At 41.4% G+C, this 11,820-nt stretch overlaps 1 protein-coding gene and 1 long non-coding RNA gene across 2 annotated transcripts in view; one reads left to right on the forward strand and one right to left on the reverse strand.

Moving 5' to 3' along the window:
* The window catches only part of TMEM178B (transmembrane protein 178B), a 426,401-nt gene extending 425,317 nt beyond the window's left edge, over positions 1 to 1,084 (forward strand). The window contains exon 5 of the mRNA XM_019515429.1: positions 831 to 1,084. Coding sequence (XP_019370974.1) covers positions 831 to 1,081 — 251 coding nt within the window. The 3' untranslated portion in view covers positions 1,082 to 1,084. The remainder of the gene's footprint in view (positions 1 to 830) is intronic.
* A 4,948-nt stretch (positions 1,085 to 6,032) lies between these two features.
* LOC109296171 lies at positions 6,033 to 8,193 on the reverse strand. The gene is made up of 2 exons (XR_002096909.1): positions 6,477 to 8,193; positions 6,033 to 6,366 (listed from the first exon to the last, which is right to left on the reverse strand). It is a non-coding gene; the product is annotated as an uncharacterized LOC109296171 (long non-coding RNA).
* Positions 8,194 to 11,820: the final 3,627 nt, after the last annotated feature.

Raw genomic sequence — 11,820 nt, forward strand, 5'->3', positions numbered from 1 at the left:
AGGTGATTGTATGTAAAAGCTTAAAATGAAGTTTCTCTTACTTATATATTGTGGGAGGAGTGGGTATAGGTTTGCAGGAGCTGTGGATGTGTGGGTATGTGGGGTGAGGGAGCATGTGGGTATGTGTGGGGATATGTGGGGTGTGGAAGTCTGCACATATGGCAGTGTGAAGTGGGGTGTGAGTGCATGTGTATGGTAGGGTGTGCATGTGGGACTCACCCTACAAACACACACACACACACACACACACATACACACACCCTGGGGTACCAGCACAGGCCTGTGCTCCTGTGGTCCGATGATGCAGCTTGGAGCCACATGGTGCTGGAGCAGTGCTGGGGCAGGAAGGCAAGGAAATGGCTGGGGGTGGGATGGGGCTGGGCTGCTGCATCCTGCTGCTGGCTCCCCCTGGGTCCTACTCCCCCTGTCTCCTGTCATCATTGACAGGCAGCCAGGAGCAGATAAATATTAATTTTCTAAATTTTTTAGGGGCCCTACAGGCCAGATAGAATGGCCTGGCAGGCCGGATGCAGCCCACGGGCCATATTTTGCCCACCCCTGGCATATTCTGACAGAAAATGGTTCTATTAAAGTTTCTCCCAACCAGCGTCAGTCAGGACCAAAACTAAAATCCAGGGATTACTGCGACTCAATCCTCTCCAAAGTGCTAGGTCACATCTCTTTATGTGTCAGTTCCTTTCACTGCCAGATTTGTAGTCATTACCTCATTGTCCTGTTTCTTTATCACACAATTGGGGAGCAATACTTTTATAATTCTAACCTTTCTTTGTTCTTTCCTCCCTTCTTCCCCCTTTCTTTTCCTTCTCCAGGAACCTTCTGCATTATTTCACTGTGCACGTGTGTGGCTGGAATCAACTTTGAGCTGTCCCGCTACCCCCGCTACCTGTATGGACTTCCTGACGACATCAGCCATGGCTATGGCTGGTCAATGTTCTGTGCTTGGGGAGGCCTGGGCCTCACTCTTATCTCTGGCTTCTTCTGCACCCTGGCCCCTTCTGTCCAACCTGTCCCCAGGACCAACTGCCCCAAATCCAGACCGGAGAATGGGACAGTGTGCTAAAACATAAATAACATACAACTATATATATATATGTATACATATACATACATATATATATAAAATTATATATATCTCAAACTGATGCCAGTGCCAAGGTAGAGCTGAGTCCAACATGGCACCTGCATCTCCACAGGACTGTGTGTTGCTTCATTCTTTCTCACAGAGATGGGAAAGCTTTTCTGTAACATGGCTCTTCCATCCAGTTCTTAACTTCAGCATCATAATTTAGCGGTCGAGTGAACATACTGTTGCATCTATCTACTGCCACTGGGGGAGGGGAAAAGAGGGTAGTATGGGAGATCCGAAGCTTGAAACTGTTCTGGACATGGGGAACAACCAAAAACTGTCAAACTCAAACAGAAAGGAAAATGCAAACAATGAGCAAAGCGACAAATCAAACATCTGAGTCACCTCTAGAATGTAACCTCCTCGGGGCCATTGTCAACTCCCCCTCCCCTTTTTTTTGAAGAGAAAAACCCTTCCGCATCATTGTTTTTCTTTCTGCCTAAAACACAGAGGACAAAATGGACAGAATGCGTGGGGACAAAATAGCGTTTTCTTTTTGCCTGCCAAACTTAGAAGAAAACAAAAAAAATCTAACAAAACAAAAATCAAAACAACAACGACAACAAATATGAGGACACTTCAGCGGATGCTCCAACAGTGCTGTTTTAATCTTCCAGCTGCCTTACATCCAGGCTTAACACAGAGGCTGAACTGCTAAGGTAGAAGCAGTAGGAGGCCTTTTGAAAATGCTGTGATACATGTGTGTATATCTCTTTTCCCCCTTTTTTTTAAAGAAAAATTTAAAACATTACAATGTGATTGTCCTATAAACCATACATACTGTGTTTGTGGCCCAAGACTGAGGCACTGCAGCTACAGAAGTGCAAGGGAAGGCACCGGTTCTGAGACAGCAAGTCTCCTTTGTTGGATTTGTGCAGTGTTTTTATTTTAATGGATCATCGGAAAATTTGGGATTCTGGATCAAAGGGATGACCCATTGGGGGAAGGGAGGTGGGGAGTTCTTGTGGTTGCTTTTCCTGGGTATTTATTTGACTGTGATTTGTTTCAGTTTCCATTTTGGATATTAAAGACAACTGGGCAAAAGCCATTGTGGAGGAGAAAAGGGGAACAAGTCTCTGTAAGGGGGAAGGCACTTCTTGTTGTGTCCATGTATGCCAAATAAGACCTTCCCACATCTTGTCATTGGAAACTGCCCTGTTTCACCGGACATCTCCTATTTCCATTTGGGAGAACGATCTGTACAGATGGAAGAGAATGGGTCAGATGCAGTGAATGAAAATCCATTTCCCATGAGCTCAAGTCTTGTATGATATAGTTGTGAATCCACAATTGGAACTCTCTCTCTCTCTCTTTCTTTTGTCTTTCTCCTGATCCTCCTTTCCTCACCACACCTCTTTCTACTCTGCCTTTCCCATTGTGCAGGTCATAGATCCCAGAACAGTTAATTTAACAGATAAAACCAGTCAGTGAAGGCATGTCAGCTAGGGAAGCTAAGATACCACCTCTCTCTGCAGCAGGTCTTAACATGGGAAGCGTGGCTCAGAGGAAGGCATTGGCAGAAATAGCAATGGAGTAATTGAGGGGAGTCTCAAGAGGTTCTTACTGAATGAGCACATGAAGAAGTGTAGATATTTTTTCTCATGCAGCAGCAACTGACAATTGTGTAGGAAGAAGAGAAAATGCAGGGGAAAATAACCCTGTTGCTAATTAAGGGATAGTTTTTGCTTCCTCTCTTTCATATAGTAGTTCACACACCGCCATTCCTCCCTAGTCAATAGAAAACATCCATGGCATCTAAACAGAAACAACTGGGAGAAGGAGTCAATTGGAAAGCATTGACATCCAGATCCTACAATGTTGAGAACAGTATTTTATCTAGTTAAAAAAAAATCCTTCTTCTACAGTGCAGTGAGGGGGACTGTCAATCATTTCCCCAAGCCCTCTCTGCTTTCCCTTCCTGCTAGGCAATTTCATGTTGTTGTTGAATATTAATCTGACCCAAAGAAATGAAGACTCTTGGGGGCATCTGAAAGTAGGATTGCTTTGTTTATCTTTGATTCTTGCTCGGTGGCTTGGTTTGGGTTTATTTTTTGGTTTGTTTTTTTGCGGGGGGTGGGTTGGTTTGGTTTTGACAAATTATACAAGCAAGCTAATGCCAGCTGCCACATGAGTGTGTTCACACTCAAATGCCACTTTGCGTAGGTGAGCTTTTGTTAATTTCACTCTCCACTGGGCTGGGGGAAACATATATTTAAAAAAACCTGCAAACATTTTAAAGAGGGCTTTGTTTTAAGCAGCCCAGTTGCTCTCTTTCTTTTTAATTCTCAGTAGTTTTTTCAACTAAAATGTTTTTGAAAACAAAGTTGATCAGTTTTTACCATCAGTTTCTATCATATGGCTCAGCTGGCTAATTAAAACTGGTTCAGAGGGTGGGGAAATAAAAATAAGGAAAGAAATGGGAAACAAACAATAATTGAAAGTCCCAAAACAATGCATGAAAACCAAAATTCATCATTAAAAATAAAAATACACTTATTAAAAAATGGGAAATTTTAAGGAATTCGAAGCTTTTTTTGGAAATTTTCCATTTTTCAAAAACAGGTCATGTTCATTAAAGCAAGCTTGAAGAAAACTTTCATTCACCTGTATTAGTGGGACCATGGTAGCAAAGGTCTTGGATACAAGTATTTACATTGAGAAGGCATAGGGGAGGAACAGATGGGCCTAGTGTAGTTCACTACCAGTTCTCGTGGCCCAGAAAACAACATGAAAGCATGGCAAAGGTAACCCATAGTGTGATCCGTGGCAGCTCGCATGGGCAGATGTATTTTCAAAATAGAGATATTGGCAAGATTTAAAGAGGCAGAAGTTGATTCTGCTGTTCTGTATACTCCAGACTCTTTTCTTTTTTTCTGCTGTAGGGACAGAAATAGTCCTGCCTTAACATGGTTTACTTTGAAGCTTTCATTTTACAAAGTGTGTATCTGTGTGTATCTGTGTGTGTGAGTAGGACACCCAGATTTCTTTACATAAGAGGAGAAATGATAACTCTGGATCTTTGGTTCACTTCTCTGGCTAACTAGCCAGGACCCTCCAAGCCCTGTTCTCAGTTGGGTAACCCAGGTTGCCAGCCAGTATGGCAGGGAGCCACTGAAGGGACAGGTGAATAGTTATTCCTCATTGCTTAATTTCTATGGAATGTCAAAGTCTGGCTCACCAAGGGAGGCAGTTGCCGAAAAGCCAGTTCTTCACCCACCTTCCCAAAGTCGGGACAGGATCCTTAGGGAGTACTTAGATTTCCACTGAGAGCCCAGCATAGAGTGGAAGGAATCTAATATGCACAGTTAGGGATCAAAACCTTTGCTACACTCTCTGTTTGCTCAAACTAGAGCTCTGAATTCCAACTCATGTGGTCTTTGGTCAAGATCCAAACCTGAAGCCAGATCTAAATGTTATGATTAGTCTCCAGTTCTGCTGTGAGCCAAAGAAAACCCCCAGATCTGAAGTTTAGGAAGACTTTGAAATCTAATCCTGAACTTACATCCAGATTTTGTGACTCAGGCATAATTAGTATCTAGCTTGAGAGGTAATTCTGAATGGGTTGACTTGACAGTGATCCTAGTGTTAAGGAACTGGGGCTTGATTCTAACTAATGCTGAGCTCTTGGATCTTATCTAGCAAAGCCCTTAAGCATGTGCATGTCCTGAAGCATGTAAGTAATTATATTTACTTCAATAGATCTACTCAGAGCTTCAAGTAAGCGTGTGTTTGAGTTCTTTGCTGGATAGTATTCAGCACCTTGCTGGATTGAGCCCCTGTTCCTCTTGCCCCTCTTCCCACATAGCTCATGTGATAAACTTGTCTTAGGCTGATGTATCAACGGGTGTTTGGATTCCCTTTCTGGAAGCTTGATAATATTGAGGTCCAGTGTTTGCCAGACTCTCTCACACATTGCCTTTCACGGATCATTTCTAAGACAGCAAACCTATGTTCCAGGGAGTTGCAAAAGATCCTGCTCACAGAGAATGCAAATATCATGATACTCCAATCATAGTGAAGTAGAATGAATTGTGTCAATTCAGATGAATTGTTTTGTTGCACTGCAATGTGCAAACTGCAGTTTAGCTATAGTGAATCTCCAATTACTGTATAGTGAAGTTGTTCTGTGAATTCAGTGAGTTAACTAAGAGATGGTTCTCCTGTCCATGTGTACCAGGGGCAGTGTATATGTGACTGTACTACATGGCAAAATTCCATGTACTCTATATCCTATGTACTGTATATGCCACTTTCTTAAAGCTAAAGCTGTTTGAGTGTCAAAATACCTAACTCATACCAGCCCACCTGTATATACCATCTATCCCCTCTCTACAACCACAGAACGGATCTACCCTGATCAAATTAGTCCTGTTGCTCAATGAATATTTTTAAGCATTTCTTCAAGGCACAGTTTTTGATGTCCCAGTTCTCAGTTGCTGTTCACAGTCCCCCCAGGTGAAAAGAGCTGGCTTTTGACAAGCTGCTTTGGATTGACAAAATGATTCCATCTAGTCTGAAAGAACAAAAAGAAAATCCTCTGACTGAATGTTCCTTACCCTTTCAGCAGAGAATCATTAAAACGTGTAAATGTTTTCCTGCCTCACTCTGGGTACAATGTAGTCAGGACTTGTTAGCTGATTTGTACATCAAGTGATGTACCACTTGCTGAAAAAGAGTGTTCGTGGACAGGGGAAATCCTATATGCCCCAAGCGTCACTGAATGACTCTATATCACTGTCCCATTGTCCCTGCTGCAGCACCTCTGATCCTGGCTTGTCCCTGGAGCTCCACCAGTAAAGTAGCTTAGGAGAAAATTGCTATAATCTGTCCTTAATTGAGTGCCAAACTAAGTGCCAAGAGTGAAATGGAGAGGAAATAACAACTGTAGAGTCTAAACAAAGACATATATTATTTGAGCTCTTTCTTCCATGTTCATTCACAGAAGGCCTCAAGAGGCAAAGACACACACACAGAAACTAGCCCAGTGTCCCAATGTTAGGTCTTCTGCTCCCCAAATTTAAAACTTCTTCATGTCCCAAGCAGCTTGCAGACAGAAAAGTGCTCATCCAAGCAGCAGAGGAAGTCTTGAGGTGAAAAATTGAGACAGCTCTGGAAGGTTGCCAGATAGCACTGGAAGCCAGGGAGTCAAAAATGTGTGTGAAGCACAAACAGCCTATAAAACCTAGGGATGGATTCATCTCCAAGGTGAAGAGTTTAATCTGAAACAAGGAAATTAAAGTTTGATTGCAAACTCTGAACTATCGGACCTTTTGGCTTTGTTGAACTGAGCAGGAAAGCTGATGAGAACAAGCCTTGGGTCAAAATTTACAGTGCTGCTACTTTCAGTCCCAGCCAGAAAGATCCAAGAGCCTGATCCAAATTTCACTGACAGCAGTGGAAAGTTTCTCATTGACTTCAGCAAGGTTTGCATCAGGTCCTGTGAAATCGATTTTTTCAGAGATTATTTCAGTATATTCCTAGACAGTATTGAAAGTGAAAATGCATGTCCACACTTTTCTGTGTATACATTTGGTTCCAGAAAGAGGTAGTGGTTCTGATCGGGTTTTTTTATTCTTTTTCTTAATTCAGTGTGTTCATCCCCAATAAACACAAAGGCATCATAATATAATTCCCTTCTTAGTTGTAACTCGACCGGCACAACAATAATAGAACAAAGAATCCTCTTCCACTGACACTGGTCAACTGCAAAATTCTTCTTGACATAAATAGGATACAAGATGCAACCTAATATAGTATTTTATAATCATAATTCAAATATCCACCTAGGCAACTAGAATTAATTTCAAGAAAAAGGTTAGGTGACAGCCTGGGTAAAATCTAGTGGAAAGCATGGTTGATTTGCACCCTAATGACTAACTAAATCAGAGATGTACAGCATAAGCTTTTGGAAGCAGGCTTTCCTAAGCAGGCTTACTCCAGAGGCTGTGAAGGGACTGCAGTATGCAAAGCTGCTAAATAGAAAGCAGTGATTAGAACATTAGGGAAACAGGGAGGAAAAAGGAGGTGGGCACTGCTGTGAGAGGCAAGGTGAGAGAAAAAGGAGTCAGCCCACTGAGGGGTTATAAAAACTAAGCCAGGTAATGAGACACAAATCTGTATTCTTGATTTAGACCATACCTAACACAGTCTAGTCTGTGGATGATTTCTTGTTCCACAAGTTCTTGTTCAAGTTCATTTAAAATCTACCATACATTAAACCACCCCTAAATCACTGCAAAATTGAGCACAGGTGCCTGCCTTGTTCAGGAGGAGCCCTGGGTGGAAACAACTGGGGAAGCTGTAGATTGTCTCCTCAGGTCAGACACAGTTGTTGCAGATCAGAACTGATGTGCATTGACAGAGTTGTGTGGAAAACTGTTCTATTATATCTGCCAGTAGCTTGTGCTATTAGTCTCTTTCTCTCAGGAGCAGCAATATTTTGTTTTCTAGTAAGACAGCACTGCAGAGTGGTAGGAAATAACTTTGTTTCCATGTGGAGTTCATGTGCAGACACACATACACACACAATATTTATGCCCATATGTTGTAGATATGTACCTGGCGTATGTACTGTATATAGGGAAAATACATGGCAGGATAAAGCATAATATTGTTTTTCTATTTTTTTATACTTAACTCAGGAGTTGCAAAGCAATTAAATTCCATATTTCTGTGTTGCGTACCACATTCACACTTGCTATTGATATGCAGTGCTGAAGACTAGTGGGGAAGCACAGTGGAACTGGGATGATTTGTGAATTTGCACTCTAGGGTATTTGGCTACTAAATGGTCACCAGTGTTGTCTTTATCCCTTGTAACCTAAACTCAGAGACAGGATGCCTCCATGTCTTTCTTCTGTGTCCAGTCAGTCCTGAACTGTGGATACTATACCTAAAAAAATTCTGACTTGCTCACAAATCCTGTTTACCACCCAGAACCACAGACACCAATGTGTACTGTTTATGGCAATGAAGGAAGTTACTTAGGGCCCCTCTACACGTTACATTTATGCCATGATTAATGCATTAATCATAGCATAAATGCACCCAATTTAAGGCACCATACAGTGGCAAATCAGCCATAAAAATGTTCCACATATAATGTAGAACATGCTTATGGCTGGTTTTTATGGTGCCTTAAATTGAATGTATGGCATATCTGGGGGCCAATGCTTGAACCAGACCTGTGCAGGCACCTGAGTTTAAGCTTGCCAGGCAGGGAGAGCCAGCAAGTAGAAATGCATGATTGGGATGAGATGGCTTCTGCCATGTACATGTGGCATAGCAAGAGAGTGATTGATGGGATCAAGGATCAGACCCCATGGTGACTTTAAATGAAAGTGGGCATACTCAATGAGGTGCGTAGGAAGAAGGTATTATAAAGGAGATTAAAGGCCTATCAGAATGATAGCCTTGGTATTCACAGACTCTCACAGAACTCCCATGTCAGCTGTTCCTGACATAAGAGAGGGTTCACTAGAACTTAAAGGCAGGAGGCCAGTTTGATTTAGAAGGAAAATTCTCTCCATGTCAGCTCCAAATCTGAAAAGTTTTTGATTGCCTGATGTGAAAATCACGCCTATGTAGAAGGGAAGCAGGCCTGTACATCACCCAAGTCTAACTTCAAGCCTCAAAGTATGCCTTCAGTGACAGCTAGGCCTAGACCTTATGTCTTTCAGCACAGGAAGGAGTTTCATAAGTTGAGAGCACTGAGCAGCAACAAGAAATGATAGCAAATTTCACCTAGCATTGAAAAAACTTTTAATATAAACTTGGTGATGAGGTATTTCCTTTAAAATAACTGTGTTATATTTCCACCAACTCAGAAATTCTCAGCCAAAGATGATGAGTCTACAGTATGTCAAGAAAGGGCAAAAACTTCAAAACCATGTTAGCAACTTAGTTCTATTTTCAAAAGAAACTTAGGCACTTTGGAACCTGAGTCACAATGAGTTTTAGGCTCCTGAGTGCCTAAATTATTTTTGAAAATATCACTTGGACTCCTAAAGCACTTACCCACTTTTGAAATTTTTACCCAAGAAGTCTATTTTTGTCATACAGATATATGGCTTTGGTTTTATCAAGGGATTTTTATTAACAATATACAATATAAAGGAAAAGTTCAGGTAATCAGAACCACAGAATAGAAGCGCAACCTTAGACTCTTTAGGTTGGTGAACTGAATTATTTATAACTTTTGGGCACCAACAACAATCAGACATCTAATTTAAACTGTTCCTATTTTTACTCAGCAATTTCCATTACTTAAGTGTCTTTCTTCATATGTTTGTTGTTTGATCTTCTCCATTTTTTCTCTGGTTCTGATACAGAATATCAGATTTGGGGACTTTTGAAGACATTTTGCTGCAGTAACTTGAATTATTTTCTGAGACTTTGAGGTCTGAGTGGGACATACATTGTAAAATTCAAAGCTGTAAAACCTGCCTAAAATGCACTTAAACGTTCAGTCCTTTCTCAGGTAAAAATCCCACTTATTTTAAATTGATGGGACTTTTGTCTCATTCAGGACTGTAGGATCAGGGCCTATTTATGTGAGTATGTGATGGGCAGATGAGGGCAAGAGGATTTGTGTCTGGGCCACTTTATATATTGAGTGCCCAGATATAGAGACCAGTCCACCACTGGGTTACACCAGCTTTATGCCAGTGTAACTCCATAGAAATCAATCAAGTTATACCTGGAGATCAGTCAGGTCATAATTGGAAAAACACAGTAGTAAATCAGGCCCTAAAACAGATACACGTGTACATATGTACATATATGTATATAAATGTAAATTTAAGAACAATGTCCATAGATTCATGGTTGCCTGGAATACCCTTTGATTGATAATGTACAGAATTTCCGGCAGAGGCCTGCACCTATCTGGCAATCCTTACACATCTCAGATTTAAAGCAAAGCACATTAGAAAATGGGTTACATGTTGGGGTCCTCATTCCTCAGTTGCCTCTCCTTGGACAGAAAACCACAGTGAAATCAGTACATTGCATGTGGGTCCGCCAACACAGGTCTAGTCACAGGGCCGGGTTCTGAGAGCTTGTCTATATGGGGAAATACCCCCCCAGAAACCTACAAAATATCTTCTTGTGGATACATTTACTTTGAGCTAAGAAGCAATTTGTGTGGACACACTTATTTCACACTATGAGTGCCTTTTGTGGTTCAGCTTAATCTACTCTCCATGGATTAGCCTGAAATGTTGAAAGGCATGCTGAGTGCAAAATAAGAGTGTCCACAGGGAAGCTAGCATGGAATTACCCTTCAAATACAAACCCTCCCTTATTGTATAGCAGCTCTCTGGTCTAGACAAACCCAAATTCTGTGGACATGTAAAACTCACCACGTTAAACTGCAGGCTATTTTATTAAGGAGTGAGTGTGCTCGCCCTGCCATTTCTAAGTTTGGAGAAGTTAAGATCTTGAGGTTTGGTTTAGTCCAGTCTGTATGGGTACTGCCACCAGATTTCTATTCCCACCCTGAAACACTGCAGAACCTGTACTAGGGAACAAGCATGTGCCTCTTATTAGCATGTGCCTCTTATTAGCTAAGCCACTTGATTGCTACCTCTTGCTCCATCCACAAATTCAAGAAAGCATTAAGCAAAAAAATTTAAAACCTCTTACTAAAAGGTATATTTCTGGTAGCTAAATACTTCTTTTTAATTCCTATTATATGATAATTGGAAAGAGAATCAGGATTTGTTTGGGAATACCTTTTATTGGACCAACTATACAGTTGGGAGAGAAACAGCTCAGACAGGCTACTGTGGGTAGCCAGTTGTTCAAGACCTCTTTTTGATGTGTGCTGGATGAGTTATCCACATAAAAATGAAACCTAAGACTTAACACGACAACATACTACACATTATTCAGGCAATCATTTCGACAGCTCTGCAGTCCCACTGAGGATGGGCTCCAGCTCAAATTTTTGACAGCACCACACGGTAATAAAGCCAGTCAAAGAAAGGCATTGACCACTGACAGACAAGCAGGCCAACAGTTCACTTCAGCGCATCAGCTTGTGTGATCTTGCATGTTTCAGTAACTATATCTGAATAAAGCCAGCTTATGAGGCAGGATGAGAGAACTAAACCAGCTCCTGGAAACTCCTGGACAAGGTTAACATCGGCTGAAGAAGCACTGCATGGTCACTGCTTTTTATACATCTACTGTTCATTCAGTGACATGGCAATATTTACACCTCCTCCCAACATAACCATTGAAGCATTTGAAGGTACTTGTTAAAACAGGGATGGAGGAACTTAGCTTGGTTGTAATCTCTCTGTATCATAATAGCTCAAAGATGCTATAGCATTCCTTGGAGAGAGACTGGTGTTGGTAAGTGGCAGCTAAAGCTATGAGGTCCAGAGATCAAATATCAGTCTGTAGTCATGCTACCCCTCCAGAAACCCATACCTTTTCTGATCTTCCTGCTCAGCTTTTCATGTTCCTTTTTGGAGTCAGATGTGGGGAGTTTTTTTCTCTTTCTCTCTCTCTCTCTCTCTCTTTCTCTCTGTATGTGAGTGTGGAAGTGTTTCATGAGAAGAAAAGAGTTTCTCTCCACAAAGCCCATTTTCATTTGGACACCTGCAGTGTATGACTGTTTTGCTATCCAAGATGTCTGTAAAAATGTAAAAAAAAAAAAAAAAAAA

The sequence above is a fragment of the Gavialis gangeticus genome, unplaced genomic scaffold (assembly GCF_001723915.1).
Source record: "Gavialis gangeticus isolate Ggan-Ray unplaced genomic scaffold, GavGan_comp1, whole genome shotgun sequence".
Taxonomy (NCBI): domain Eukaryota; kingdom Metazoa; phylum Chordata; order Crocodylia; family Gavialidae; genus Gavialis; species Gavialis gangeticus.